Here is a 16,103-nt window from a genome sequence, read left to right on the forward strand (position 1 = left end):
TGCAGTCCCCACTGCCACCCTTTACACTATTGCTTTACCCCCAAGCCACTAGCAAAACTATATATATATATATATATATATATATATATATATATATATATTTTTGCAGAAGTGCCTGATACTCTGCATTACGCCACTGGATCATAATTAGTCATAGTTGATTTAGGGCAATGTTGTATGAGCAATCCATGTTTTAAGATATTTACTTTTCTCATGAGCTAATATTCATAGATTTACATACTTAAAACATTTTTATTTACTTACATATGGACATTTAAGCTATTAGTTTCTCAGAGTGTCAGATTCTTGGTGTTAATCACTTCTTTTATGTTTCAGATGGTTTTTACTTATCCGGCCACGCAGGACAATCTACCTTGCACCCACAAACCTCTGTCTCTAGAACAATGGCCAATCACACACCCGGTTCGCACACGCGAGAAAGGGACCTCAGTGGACACCCACACAAAAGTGCAAAAGACTCTGCAAAGGAGAGGGCGTGTAGAAGCGAACACTCATTGCCTTACGGTAAGAAAGACAACAGGCCTAAAGAGGAAGCAAGACCCCGAAGCGTTGTGGATCTTACTCAGGACAACAAACCTGATAACGAAAGGAAACTATCTGGTTTTGAACGGGTAATCAAACATGGAGAGCGCCTGTCCCCTTTTCACCCAGAACACATGCCAAATCGGGGCTCTAGCTGTGGAGACCCGAAATCCAAGAACCCTTTGCAGACATCCTTGTTAAGTAATTGTAACAGTGGAGGGGACTCCTTGGCAAAACTTGCTGACACAGAACATGACCGCTGTGCCAAGGACCCAAATAGGCATGATGAGAATATGAGGCCTTCAGCTCACACACATGTGGACCGAACAAAACGCTGCGACTCTGTTGTGACTTCAGTTGGTTCACTGCATGTTCCATGCAGCTGTCCGTCCCCCCACACTTCCCAGCAGCCAACAAAATTGGTAGCCCCTTCCACATTCCCTCCGCAACCTGTCCATTCCAGCATGTACACCATCTTCCCACAAGCCAAGGACCCGGGTAGGGAACACAAGGTCATTGCGCCAACCTTTGTGCCATCTGTTGAGGCCTACGATGAGAGGATTGGTCCCATCCAGATAGCCTCCCAGGCGCGAGACAACAAAGGCAAAGACACTGGCAAAGTGGGCATGTTGCATTCTCCAGGAGACAAACTTCTTTCTGATTGTTCTCGTCCTCAATCTCAGGAGTTTTCCAGCCACAGTGATGCTAAAAGGGGTGAGTCTCTTAGGGAAAAGAACTCGGTAATCCGGTCCAATTCTATGGTAATTAAGAGGCCTGCTGCTACAGAACCCTTCTTGCATCGATCTGGGCTTGGCTCCCCAGAAAGTAGAGACTTTCTTGCCTCCAAGGATCCACTGAAACAATGTGCAGAAAATGAGCTTCGTTCGTGTGATCGAGAACGGTTTCAGAGGTCCTGCTCCAAAGAATCCTCGAAGGCTTATGGTACTATGGAATCTTCTAGGCAACACTTGGACCATTCTCAGCTGAAGTTGCCAGAGCAAAAATGGAAGCCATTCGAAATGGGCAACTTTGCCACTACCCAGATGGCTGTGCTTGCTGCCCAGCACAACCATGCAAACCGGGTGGAGGACGATGCCAAAAAGGCTTACCTTGAGTCTACCAACATACACCGGTCCGCAAGTGGCTCAAGGAGCACTGCGGAAGTGCATCATTCAGCTTCACAGGGTGAAGGATCCGCTATGCAGAGCCTTATCAAGTACAGCGGCAGCTTTGCCAAGGAGACGTCATCAAGGCAGGGCAGTGGTAAAAAAAGTCCTTTTGGTGGTTTGGGCAATATGAAAGTGGATCAATCTCAACTTAATGCGTCTAAGATTCAGCAACTGCTTGCCCAGCAAACTGGGAAAAACTTGAAAAGGGACCCAGAGAGACCAGAAAGTGCCAAGTCCTTTGGGCGTGAGAGCATTGGTTCGCAGGGAGAGGTAGAAGTGAGACATCCCCCTGTTGGCATTGCTGTGGCAGTGGCACGTCAAAAGGACAACAGTAGCAGCAAACTTGGACAAAACCTTGCAGAAAGAGACCGCTCACTATCCCTGGGTTGCATCAAAGGTAAGACGCGGATGTGTTACCAACCTGTACAAATTTACCTGTAATAGCGTGTATTCTGTTTTCTCAAATGTATTGGTGGTTCTTTGGGCAGCTCTGAAATCATTTATTGAGCATCTTGTATTTGATGGGAACTAACAGAAGTAATCGCATTACCAGCCAGCATCATATGTGTAGCCTCCCCGAAGGTATAATAAGTAAAGCGTGGTGTATCAGTTACCGTGAACATCTTGCTGATATATGTGCCTTTGTGTGATTAGCTTACCGATCCCAACTGTCTGCAGCAGGGAAAAATGAACAGCCAACTAAGGTGTAGAAGTGGGACTGCGGGCTTTAGCTTGGACATACCATTTTTGAGGTGAAGTGAAATACTGCTTTCATGGTGCATAGCTCCGATCTGATTGGAATCCCTCCGCTCTCGCAGGCGTGTGTGGTCGCACATAGACTGTGGTGCTGGCACAAGATTGTACTGTTACATTAGTTGGAAGGAGTGAATAGACAAAGGCTCTTTCAAAAGAATTTAGGTGATAGGAGTGTGCATTTTTGTAATTGGTGTACAGTTAATACAGACTGAGAAACAACTTCCATTGATGTAAAGCCAGTCTGCTCAGGTTATGTATTGTAAGCATGGCAAGGCGCTTTGAAGTGGACTGAAGAGGGGGTAGGAACAAGAGTAGGGCGATACCGATGTTAACCCTGTCTTTAGCACATTGAACACAGCATGTACCTATTGTATCATTGCAAAATATTATATGTTGATGGCGAAAGGGACAACTCGATTCTACTTTGCTGAAATCTAAATCATTTCACGGGAAAAATCAACCGTCCTCAATCCACAGCTTCAGGATGCTGTACGCCTGTAGAGGCTATGGCCTTGCATCTGATATATCTGAAGGGTTCATATTTGACCAAGTTACACCTCCTGTATAAGTTCACTACTTGCGTCTGATCTGTACTTCAGGGGTTTCTGGCTCTACTAGCAGAATATGGAGTCTTTCCAATGATGTAAAACCACCATTGACAAAGCCATAAGGTCTGCACTGGTTGTCAGCCTTTTTCTCTTTGTTTATGCCTGTTTTGTCTTGCGGTGTTAAAAAAAAATGCTTACTTGTTGGAGCACCTTCTGGGCTCTCACAATGTTTATTTAAAAATAAAAAGTGGCTAGAGGAAATAACAGTTTGGGTTTCAAAAACACAGTCCTAGTAATCCCTGACCCTAAAGGTAGCTACGTTTTCTACGAATGGACTCTTCTGAACGAGAAGCATGCTGCCACTCAGTGACATTAACCAGTGGCTGAAATGTGACTTGACACGTCAGCAGACCAATCAATGAAGAGGGCTGCTTGGAGAAAGTATGTCCCGCTGAGGTTATTTTCTCTCTGTATAACTTTCTAATTTTTTTGACCGTTTTTCTTAGAATTGATCTTTCTGCTGTTGCGACTGAACAAATATTTAGAAGATTAGTTGGGTGTGGACTTTATAGTAGGCGTCCCTAGTGCATCTGTTTGTGTTCTGGCTTCCACCTGCCAAGATCATATGGTGTATGTTGGTCTCTAGCTCTGGGGACCAAGTGTTCATTCTTTCATACTGCACAATCCAAAGGCTTGATGCAGATCTTAGTCTGCTGTCGTCGAAGTGTTGGCATTCTCAGTCCTCTCCTTGCCTCATTCCAAGGGACATATACAACACCATTGGATTTACCCTGTGACTGGCTCACAGCTGCTCCTGTCAGTGCAAACCGGGCCCGTGGCAGTGTTTCATGTCAACTCCGTGGTGTCCTAGAGGAAAGGCTTCCTAGTCTATCCGGAAGGGTTTAAGTAGTGCTGTCGACAGGAGAGCGTAGACCTATCCTAATTTGAACTCAGAGCTTCCCGACCTCATCACCTAATTTAAACCCATTCCTTCAAAACTAGAACGAACATATTTCAACAAACTCTATTTCTGTTTTCTCTCTGTGCTGAGGAAATACTGGAGTTTTGACCCTTCAGGGGGTCAAATGATTTACGCAGGCATTTTTTTTAATGGAGCTCCATGTAGCAAATAGACTGATTTGAGTTGGACATGTATGTGCTGATGAGTTTTGCAACTCCCTTTTCTTTTACCTTTCAGACCCCCCCCCATAGAGCTCCTAGTTGTTTCAAGTAATAATTTTGCTCCTTGTTTTATAAGACCTTTTTATTTTCCGAGACTGCCTACAAGCCCTGTGAAAAGTGAAGCAAGTACTGATATTCGAAAGAAAGTAACACTTTATTTTTTATGAGAATTTCAAGAAGGGTTTAGGCAACTGATTTGTGTGTTACAGGGTTAAGGAAATTGAGACTAAGGCCTCTTTTGCTTCTGTAATCCATGTACTGCATACTTAAATGTTCAAAATTGTCATGTGGCCCTACTTCTGGAAGTATCCGAGGTTGTAATGCTTACGAAGAGTTTTGTACAATATCATTCTTGAAATGGGGTCCAGTAGAAATTTTCGAAGGAGCGCTGACCGCTTTATCTCATCCCATGTAGTTGTGCCGTTGCTGAGGCCCTGTTTGTTCCTAAGATATTTTTCGGAATTTTTGTTGTAATATATAATTTATCAGTACCCTTTTTCATCCAAGAAGCCATTTGGCTTGCCTCAGAAAGAAGTGGGCAACTATGGAGTTTGCATAATAAGGCACTAATATCACTCCTACTAATCCTAAATTATAATCCCCGTTAATGGATGGATACACCCACCATTACCCTACTGGGTCTTATGTGCGGGCTAGCCTTTTCCGTTGACTAAAAGGTCTAAAGCTGTGCATAACGTTAGAAAGAGGTACGGACTGTATGGGGTTCCTGTTCTTTCTTTCTGCCTCTGAAGGGTTGTTTAGTCCTGCCATTGAAGGACAGTCCATATGTATGTGTACCTAATCCGTATCTGCAAGGGTGCTTGGTATGGAGATGGGGAGTGAGGTTTGTGTGCATTCATGAGCCGCTTTGCCCTTAGCTGTTGTTCAGGGGTGAGAGAAGTGGGCCTCGTGCATCAGTGTCCACTTTTAATATTCAACACTGGGTGGCCATGTGAACATGCAGAGCTTGCATGCCGTTCTTGTCGGCCTGATGGCAGGGCAGTGATCCCGATTGCTTTCCAATCAGAGGTTTAGGAGGTAAACTTCCAGGCATAAAACCATACCGACATGGCCAAAGTTGGAAAAACTCTTCCAATGTCAACGATTGACACAAGACTGAAGTGTCCCAGCCGAGGAATAATACTTTGTTTATAAAGCAAGGGCTGTCCACGGCATGCAGTCGGGGCTCTTTTGACTATAACCGGGATCCTGGTGCACTGTGTCTCGGAGGCGCAGCAGGCATTTGGCTATTACAGAAGTAGCTACAGGCGCTTGTGCCGCCCCTTCCCTATACAGATTCCCCACGCGTGCCCTTATAAAAAAGAGGAAACTTGTCCTCTGCAGCTGCACTGCATTAGAGATGCTGGCACAGAGGCAAAGGAGCTGTCAAGGTGCTCCACCTTGGGATGGTGCACTTTCAGCTTGCTTCCTTCAGATGCCCATTGGAAGGAGGCTCGGGAGTCCCTTGCCCCCCCTGCAGGTGGCTATAATAATCTTTGTCGCTCACTAATATGGTTCCGCTTGTACATGCAGGTTCGTGCCTGTACTAGCCCCGGCACATTTATTTCGATGCAGCACCCAGTCTGCACCGCGGCACAGAGCGGGCAGTGCACCTAATCAGTAATATACATCATTCGGCCTCTCATCTCATTCTGAGAGTAGGGAGGCGAAAAGTACAAATGTCAGTGTATTTTATTTAAAGCAACAACAAAAATGGCCAAGGCAGTATCCTCAGAGCAACTGAATAGTGCAATCCAGTCGGGTGAATGATTGTGGTGATTTTGCATAAAACCAATTTCTTCGGCGAATGTTGGCCTATGTTGGCACTTGTAACAGTTGGCTTCATCTCTTGGTGGTTTCCACAAACCCTCACTGGGGTCCTCCTGTTGGCGTGTGGGTTCGTCCCCGCTCCCCCCGTATTTTACATATGCGGCGTTTCCTTTCTCTGGCTTCCTGCTGTGACTTCTAGTAACAAAGCCTCATTGCTATTACTGGGAGCGGTTTGTTGACCCCGACGCTGACCAGCGCCCTGCTAGGCCGCATTAAATGCAATTTGCGGAGCAGAACTAAAAGGTTGCAAACAAGGCCTGGATTCTAGCGGGCCTCTGGGGCTGTTGCTAAGCAATGCGGCTTGGCCTCGCTACAAAAAAACAAGGGTCCCCTCTTTTTCCAAGCCTCCGGTATGCCAGGGATCCTAGTGATAATATTAGCTTGCTTACACTGAGCAGAGAGTGTTTTGAATTTACAGACCTTTTAAGCAGGAGAAAGCGTGCTTTAGATGAGTAATCTGTAGTATTTGGCGAGTAAAATGCAAGTATTTAGCATTCGGCTTTCGTTGCCAAGGAAATGGCGCCTGAGCCTTCCCTCTGTGCATAATTGATTTGAGTTCTATGAACGCTGCATGCGTCATGTGATATATGGACAAAATAGGCTTTCACTACAAGACAATAAGGTTTTTGTACGGAAGATGAAGCGTCTCATTAAAAAATGCGAAAGCAGGACCTAGTTTTAAAATGAAACCAATCGCCAGTGAAGTCTGTCAGCGCGATCCGCTGAATGGATCGAAGGGTCCTCCCAAAGGTGTCACATCACCCGAGAGCCCTGTGGATATTCAAGCTGGCCTCGCTCCACGCCGGTCATGCGTTTTTGCCAAAAGATCTGTCACCCGAAATCCATCCGGTTACACACAAACTCGGTGGACTCGGGTTGTCACAGGAATTTAGTCAGCTAGAGAAATTGAAAAGATATTGAACTAATTCTAAAAGACAACCGTGTACAAGATATCTGCGGGTTTGTTATCTCTCCTGAAAATCCAACTGCTCTGTGGACTGAGGGACTAGAGTTGTCAAATTCTTGAATGCGTTATTTTTTTATGCTTGCCCATTTACAGACTTCTTTAAGTAATGCTCATATGTGAGCATGGTACATGAGTTTTGTAACTTTCCATTGGTAAATATATATTTTAATAAAGTCCCAGCAGTAGTGACATTTGGTTAATTTTCGGAAAAAAAAGCTTTTGAGAATTGTAATTAATGTATTTGTTAGTTGTTCAAAGAGATTGCAATCTAGTAGACTTTTTAAATGGTGTTGAGCAGAAGCAGTTAATGGTGTTGGTAGGTCATGAATTGAAAAAAATCAGGACAACCTTGCAATGATCACATTTTACAGTAGTAGCTGAAACCGCATAGCGCAGACCTGTTACTTCGGGGAGGTCTGTCTCTGGATGATATTCTCCCACCGGGTGCAGTACACTTTGTTTCCTTTAACTGGCTGTGTTTTGTTCGTGTATGATAACACAATTAGTTGTACAAATTAAAATTGTTCAGATTTCCCTTTTCATTACACCTCTCCAGGTCCATCCATTCCAGAAAATCTTCAATGTGTTGTGTAAATGTTATTGATGCATAGAGATTTTTCAGAGCATAGTTATCAAGCTTCAGCAAATTCTTGGAACAGGGATTGTCTATTCTGCATTTTCTCAGTGTTCTCCAGATCTACTCATTAGCAATTGATAATAACTTCTGCACCCGTCTTAGATTGCTTTAGCTCATTGCCCCAGAGGAAGGAACTTTCTTTGTTAACCCCACCTCCTGCCATCCCCCGTTCCCCCAAATATCTGGGTCTTAAAAATGTTCTTGTGCCAGACCCAATATGTGAACAAGGTATTGGTCTATTAGGTCGTGCAGTTTGATCTGGAACTTGCCTTTCATAACTAGAGTAAAGGCTTGTGGTCTCATTCAACTAATATCCTGTCGGCACCCGCCTTTGTCACAGGTATCCTCCTTTGAGCCCACTTCAAGGTGAAAAGTTTGTGTGTCATTTAACACAGAATGTCTTCATCCAAGTCTAGCCACAACCTAGAACTGTTTAAAGACCTTTGGTGCCATCTTCTCATTTAGTCGCTCTCTCATCCAGGAAGGATGTTTAAATGTGCAACATGGTGACTCTGGTATTGGTCTTTTTGAATTGTTGCAACTCTATTGGAATTGGAATCCATGGCCAAGCTTAACCCTCTTATATTCAGAAAAAGTTTGTTTGACTCTGAATGGTAGTGTACACATTTTCATTTTGAGTTCTTGCGAACCATGTGTAAATACTGTTATGATGTACTAGTCTAAAAGTGCTTCAGTCTGTGAGGTAATGTTAAGAATCATATTTTTAAGAGCTCCTCGCTGACTCCTAACACCTCGGTCACCTTGCCCATCTAAATGTTAGATTACATTTTAGTTTCATATTCATCTATGGCCTTTTTGTTGTTTAATGACTGGGTATTGTACAGATTGAGGATGCCTGGTTAGCAGGTAGCTGTGTGATTGTGTACATCATCATGAACTGTGTGCGAAGGAGAAGTTTGATACTTGCAAAGAGATTGGTTGATGGATGAAAAATCATAAGCCATCGCTGTGCAGTTTCCTGCTTGGCAGAGCTCCTATTGTTAAGTAACTAACTTAAAACACAACACCGAGAGGAAGAACTTGGACTGAGACCATGGGAGGATCTGAACCCTGTCTCCTAGTCGTTTATTGGATGTTTTGCAAACCTTATTGGGGCCACGCTGTGAAGAGTCCATCACCTCCAGCAGTAACCAAAAGCAATGACCAATAACGCACCACCCATATTTACAGCAGGAAGGAGAAACTCTTCAATTAAGGGTCTGAACTAATCGTCAGTTCAAGTCGTTGCCTCCATCTGTACACCAACATTTTATGTACTGCAAAGTGACATGGACATATTATAGAAAACCTCTTAAATTATGAAAGTGACTAGTAAGCGCTAGAAGCATTACCCAAGCTAAACAGTGTGCAAGGAGCAGGCTGCTACCAAATACTGGGTCACCCTAACTAATTGCACTACTATGAAGTAAGTCTGCTTTTTTGAGAAGACCCATTACACCGGTCCTAATTTATAAAGAAAATGTAAATGATCTTTTAGCGGAGATCAGGCATATTTATCTTGGTGTTTTTTTTTTTTACATTATTATGGTCACGCCGGTGCAGTGTGTGACTAGGATTGTACACTGCAGTAAATGTACTTTATGCCACTATTCTTTATGCATTAATACATAGCCTCCAGTCTATTAGTTGGAGAAATTAAAGCCCATTCTAATTTTGTTATTCAATCACAGCGCCGTTTGCCCATAGTTGTCATTTAATCTGCCAAGCGCACAGATGTTAAGTAAAGTGAATCCGAGCCTCGTCTCTGCAGCATTTTTCCTCAAAGAATTAACCATTAGTCAAACGTGTCTTGCTCAGTGTAGGAAAAACAATGAAATTGTTTTTTTTTGGCAGAGAACAGATAAGTGTTAAAAGAGCTTCTGCTTTCTTAAAAAGACCAGTGACATGACACCTTGATCATCAATAAATAAGCCCTTCAACGTGGTTATCAGAGCAGAATGTCAAATTGACCCAATTTTAGCCATTGTGTTACTTCGTTTAATACATACTTATAGGGGCTTTTAGCCAGGCCTTCATCAGTTGATTTAGTATTTGTCATTTTCCCACCTACTACAGCATGAGGCAGCCCTCTTTAGCCATTGGCTAACTTTACTGGGTGTGATGTAATTTTTCCGCTTCACAAGGAGCACATCCACACAAAGTAGGTCCCTTAAGTGGTGCCTACAGATTAAAATGGCGATGTGTGCATTTTGCTTTTCGACCATTTTCTTTAATTTTCTTTTATGAATGCCGAGCAGTTTCTTAAGTTTTGCAAAAACCATGAAAAAAACAGCACCGACAAAGTGAAAAGGCTGACAGCCAATAGACCTATTACCGTTGCCAGTTCTTGTTTAACACGGTCTCCTGACCAAAGTGCTTCGTGAAATGTGCTTTTAATTTTTATTTTTTTAAAGGAGATGCTCCTATGGTTTTCTATGTTATTAACCACTATATTGTGAACGGAGCTCCTCATAGTATGGAGTAAGAATGGTCCAGGCCAAGTTGATTCAATTTGCTACCTTCAGCTACAAAGCACTACCCCTCCACACAAACCTTTTTATACCTTTCCCCCACGAAAAATCCATTATCTTGTATGATGCCAAGTGCTAAAATGTTTCCAGGCCATTTGGCTGGGACCTCGTAAGGGAGAAATCATTGGTGTCAACAGAACACTAATTTCTTCAAATGATTCTCCAGTGCAAACTAAAATTTGGAATTGGTCTAGTGGATGACTAGTTTGTAGCTAGAGGGAGATATTCTTAAATTATTCTGTTTTGGGGGTAGGCTGGTTCAGTACCTCAAATCTCTGCTTTTCTCTCACCACCTTAAAAAAAAATATCCGAAGATAGAATCCGAGATTAGTTTTTGAAAGTTTGCAGAAGTGTGGGCAAAACTCTTTTACAACAACCAGCATAAGTAAAGAGCAAAAATCATCCCTACTTTCCCACTTATCTACTCTTGTTTCCAGACTAGAGTATACAAGTTCACTAGAAGAGGACTGGGTTAAAAATGTGACCGCCTCTTCCTCTGTCTGTTGGCTGACCACCAGTCCTCATCCCAGACAACAAACGTTGCCTTGTCTTTAATGCCATAGCAATATAATTTAGTAATCCATACTGGAATCGCTGCCAATCTCAGGTCGAACCTCCACTCTATATTAACATGTGCTTATATCCTTTCACAGACCATACATTTTCAGATTTTTTTCCAGCTATGCTGCCCTCACCTCATTTACTTTACTCCTTCTGTTCCCACTTTTGAAGGTGAATGTAAGGTCATTAATCTTTCCCTCATTCATAGTTTTCCCATGGCGTCTTGCCATGGTCTACTACTTTGTAGCCAGTTCAATAGATATTTACTGTCTTGGTGCTTAACGTTCAGGTGTGGCATTGTGCCCTGCCAAAAACACAACATTGATCATGGCTGGTGTGACCACTTGGAAAGCAGGTACGAGGTGCATCAAATTCAGGTGCAGATGTAGGGGTAGCACGCTTGTAATGCTAAAGGCGGTCCTGCGTGCATGACGCACAAAGATTGAAAAACACCCAGCAACGCCACAGATTGGCCACACCGGTGAATGGCTTTCGCTTGAGGTAGGGTGGGTTAACAATTAGTATCTATGGACAGACATTTGCAGGGTTCTTCAGTTGGTGTAGAAATTCCTAGATCAACTTCCAGTAGCTGGAGACAGTCTGGTTGCAAGAGAGGAGGGAATTGAAGATTTCAAATGCAGAATTCCTTGCTCTGTTCTTAATTGCGCCATGTATATTTTGATTTGTATCGCTGTTTAAGCGTGTGTAGTGCTCAAGGTTCTGGGAGACATTGTCAACGCCGCAAGCGGCTACCCACTCCAGTGAGCCCAGATCCATTCAATGGATTGTAACTGCTAAAAAGAAAATATCCGTAAAACATTGAGCTTAGACTGCCAAATAAAGAAGTACTAACTACCAAGCCAAGTAACGCAAAAATCCTTTCAGTGGCTTACGTACAAACGGGAGGATGCACACTTAGGGGATTAGAGAATTGTTTTTGTAGATCGTATGTAACTTTTAACATTTTTTTTTCTCCAGAAAAACCTGGGTTTGTCAGAAGAGAATTTGATGTTCTGTAACATCCATATTTCCCACAAAATGGAACCCAGTTTTCCCCAGTGCTGCCCATGCACTTGAACGCAGTTCATTAGGTCACCAAACTCGTGCCATTTAAAAATCCTTTTTCTACACGAAATGGCAAAAAAACAACCTTTGCAATACTCTCTGGACCCCATTATTAATTTAAGACAATGCTCTCTTGAATACATTAGTAATTTAGGAAAACCTTCTGACTAGCAGTGTATAGGTTTGAAAAAATGTTTGCATTCTTTTTAACTCCTACATCCTACTCACCAGGTACATTAACATTTTTACCGCCGATAGTTTTGTTTCCTTTTATTCGAAGCAGCCAAATAGTAATGTAGTTAGTCTCTCTGCCCATTAATCTTTGTGGCTTAGGGCAGAAGATGGTTGCCGCACCCACTTCCCCGTCTCCTGCTTGCTTCATACCAGGAATAGCTCTGGCAGTGGTCCACTCTCCAGTTCCAACAGCATGTCCCGCCTCATTTTTAGATCTCTCCTAGGCAGCACGCATGCGCTGCTCTAGGAGGGCCTTTAGCCATCGGTCTGCTCATTTTCAAGCACACACTCGTGCTTGTGGCGGCATCCACCTTGAGGAAGCGAGCAGCGGCGTGCATGCTAATTGGATGTTGCTTGCTCCCGCAAGGCGGATGACACCATAAGCACAAGTGTGCTTGAACACAGATGCTGCTTGTTTTGATGTATTTTCAGTTTGAAGATGCGCAACAGCGCACTCGGCAGGGTATGCGGTTCAGACGGATAAAAAGCAAAATAAGGAATAGAAGTTAAAGAACATACACTAACAAAAAAAATTTAACTTCTGCTTTCGCTCTTCTTTTGATAAACTCCTGACACAGACACAAACACTCTCTCTGCCAGTCTTTGCTTTTTCCGCCCTGTAGTATTCAGTGCATTCCCACTAGGAGGTCAAATTAGCATAACATGAATTAACTACTAGAAACGGTTTGGGGGAACATCAGCGCTGCCGGCTGCACGTTACCGTACAGCGATCACTTGAAACCCCAACTGGTACGTAAAACCGTGTACTATTTATTTTTTTAATTTTTGCCTGTTTCCCCCATTCTTCGTGTCCAAAGTTTAATTTTTATTTACATCATGTGCTGAGGAGCACACAGCTGCATTTCAACCAAACACTCCAAAGAGATGAAAACCCAACCGTCTTCCTCCGCAGAGGATGGCAAAAGTTCCTTCATGTGGACTTGTTTATTCAGTTTTCGCTCCACTGAGATGCGAGCCAGTCACTCACAGGGGCGTTAAAGCAGCGCTAGAAATACAAGGAAAGAATCGGGGACTGGTGCCTTGAAAACGTGGCTTAGCAAACCATATTAATATTATGATGGTTCACATTTCTTTAGTACATTTTTGTAGCATAAACTAACATAAGAATTTCCTAAAGATGGACCAAGGCCAAATATGTCTGGGGTTTCTTCTACTCCTGCCTAATTCGTTCTGTCTTCTCCCCCTCCAGTGATATTGTATTGCCTGCTCTCCCCAACACAGAGCACTCCTATGGCTTGGTGTCAGGCTTATTTTCCTCTCTGCCTTGATCCTCTACACTTTTTTTGGGCGGTCAGGTGTGTTGGATACATGTCATTGTTTAAGGACTGGAGTTTGTTTTGGGTTTGGGCAGCTAAAACTATAAACTATTCTCCGCAACTAGTTACTTTTACACATTAGGTTGATTTTTGGATAGTGCCTTCTGAGGGTGGACAATCTCCTTCTGAGGGAGGACAATCTGGCTTGGTCAGCCTGTGGGATAAAAGCACAAAAAGGAACCAACATTGGCAAAGTCAATGGGCCTGGCGTTGGCCACCAGCCTTTTGTTTTATCATGGTTTTTGCAAAGCTTTATTATTTGGGAACCTGTTGGGACTAAATGCAAAATGTTTTATTTTTTTTGTCTCGGCTCAAATTACCATAATACTGTCTGGCACTGAATGAACAAATGAATGAACACCAGCATAACTGTTATACACATAATTTTAGTAAACAAGAAGGTCTTGGCTGACACAGATTTAAAAAAGCCTATCGATCTGGCACTACTAGTTTCTTGTCTTTGTGAAAGAAGGCATTAAAGAGAAAGGGCAAGAAAGAACAAGCATTGGCATAGCCAAGAGGTCTTGCCTTTGGGACATTTTTAGAAGTGTTTAGCCATGCAACATTTGATGTTGCACCAAGGATATTGTGCTGGATGACTAAACACTTATAAGGTCCAAAAGGCGAGACCTATTGGCTAAGCCTATGCTTGTTTCTATTGCTGCAATGTTTGACTGCAGCTTCGTACCACAATTCGTTGCGGAGACCCAACTAACATTGGTGGAACGTCCGCACCGAAGATGTTCCAATATATATACAATTTCAACTAGGGCAAATATTTGTAAGTCAACTAGGGCAAATATTTGTAAGTTTATCAAACCGTGTATGGCATCCTGTTGTAAGTAATCAACTAAGACATTTCTGACTCTTCCACGTCTGCTAATTCCACCTAGACCGTCGCTATTTTTGGACCGACCATTTTCTAAATATTAATTTTTACATACACCGGTTGAATGAAATGTAAAATGTTTATACATTGTTTGACATTTCTTAATCAGAAGCTTGATCCCCGCCTAAGTAACTTCGATTTTGATGCTGTGATGAAGACTCCCTGGCACATCCTAGGCTATATCGATACTGTTTTTTTACCACCACCCAGGACCGCTTGCCCATCTTGGGCATTCCAGTCATGATGTGTCCGCTTAGAAGGCTCCTTTCTCATTCTGAAAAGCCAGTTCACAATTTTGAGGCCCCAGCAAATCCTGTGATTGTGTACTTGTGTGCTTGGTAATTGACTAGAGTAAAGAGGACTTTTCAATGGGGAAGGATTACTTCTAATTGAACGCTGGGATCTGGGTGACCACTTGGGCCTCTCCATGCACCACCTAGACTGATGATATGAAACTGTCTGCTAAACTGAGCATCTGCTCTTGTGTGTCCACCCAGTTAGTGGGGGTTCCATGTGGGCTGGACCAGGTATGTAGGAACATGCGTCTCTGAGAACCTTTGCTGTCTGAAAACTGTTGTACTCTGTTTGGCCTGCGTCCCATCCAGGTTGTGGACTCCACCACAAGGGTAGTAAAGTTTACAGCATGAAGTAGATCTCCCACGGAAAAGTTAAGTAAAAAGGCTTCTGTAGATTATTCCACCTGGAGGAATTGCATAGGGAGGATAAGAAATGTTCCCAGCGTTGTGTTCTAGTCTGGGGTATAATACCAAGAGAAGGAGGACTTACTTTTTGGTTTGGTTAGGAGTAACAGCCTTTTTTAGAAAGGAACAAGTCTGGCAAACTTCAGCATTGAGTGAGCAAGACTAAGCCAGAGAAATAAAGCAGATAAGGGATTTGGCAAACTAAGGTAGGTGCTGGGAGTTTAGAAGGTGATGTACGAGTGTACTGTTGACTGATATTTCACATCTGCTGTGAATCTAATGCTAGGAGACCAAGTAATTGGCGATTGTATGCTATATTAAAAAAAAGAACACTTCTATTAAAACTTTAGCAAAACTACTGTTCGAGTAACACGTCCTACTGCTGATAGAGTTGGGCCATTGACATGGACTGTACTGAGAGCGAGAAAAATCTGATAAGAAAAATAATAGCCTTTACAATTCATTTTTAAAAGGCAAGTCTTCACATAACCTAGAAGTATTCCCAGGGGTGTAGCTGTTGAATTTCTGCATTTTTTGGATCTAAATCCACATCCTCAAACTTATTGTCCCAGTGAATAATTTGAGAACAGATTGAATTTGGTCTGTAATCGGTACTGGCAAGAGCTCATTATTAAGTTGCTGTGTTCTGTCACCAGGTAGTACATGATCTCGCATATTGAGAATTGGGGAGTATGACTGCCTGTGCTATCGGGTTATCCTCCTAAATCGGCAGATAATTGACCACATTTATCGTACAGACCAGTCAGTGTACATCGTAGATCACATCTAACACAATTCATAGTCCGATTTCTGCACGGAGTTGTCCTTTTTTGCAATCGAAGGTTCTGGTTGATGCTTTTGCGAAGTGGGCCCCTTATTGGAGTGGTTTGTCAATAACCATAGATGTTCAATGCCTGTGTGTATGTATATTTATATGTTAACCCTTAATGCTTGTGCTATATGTAGTACTTAGAAAATTTTATTATTTAGAAGCTATTACATTTCTATAGGAAACCCTTTCCATGAACGCAATGGAGGCACATGTGTAGCTAATTCGGGAAAGTTAACATGATTTGCAGAAATACTAGTTTAGGTTTTGATTAATTACGCCTATGAAGTGATATGGTTGGCATAGTTAAAAGCAATCTAGGGC

The 16,103-nt window shown here is 42.8% G+C and overlaps 1 protein-coding gene across 6 annotated transcripts in view; it reads left to right on the forward strand.

Annotated features, from left to right (window-relative positions):
• The window catches only part of TNRC18 (trinucleotide repeat containing 18), a 183,008-nt gene that overhangs the window by 54,043 nt on the left and 112,862 nt on the right, over positions 1-16,103 (forward strand). For all 6 annotated transcript variants that reach the window (XM_086940683.1, XM_086940679.1, XM_086940678.1 and 3 more), the window contains exon 5: positions 337-2,109. In XM_086940683.1, the coding sequence (XP_086796809.1) occupies positions 337-2,109 (1,773 nt within the window). The remainder of the gene's footprint in view (positions 1-336; positions 2,110-16,103) is intronic.

This window comes from Lissotriton vulgaris, chromosome 10 (genome assembly GCF_964263255.1).
Source record: "Lissotriton vulgaris chromosome 10, aLisVul1.2, whole genome shotgun sequence".
In the NCBI taxonomy this organism is placed as follows: domain Eukaryota; kingdom Metazoa; phylum Chordata; class Amphibia; order Caudata; family Salamandridae; genus Lissotriton; species Lissotriton vulgaris.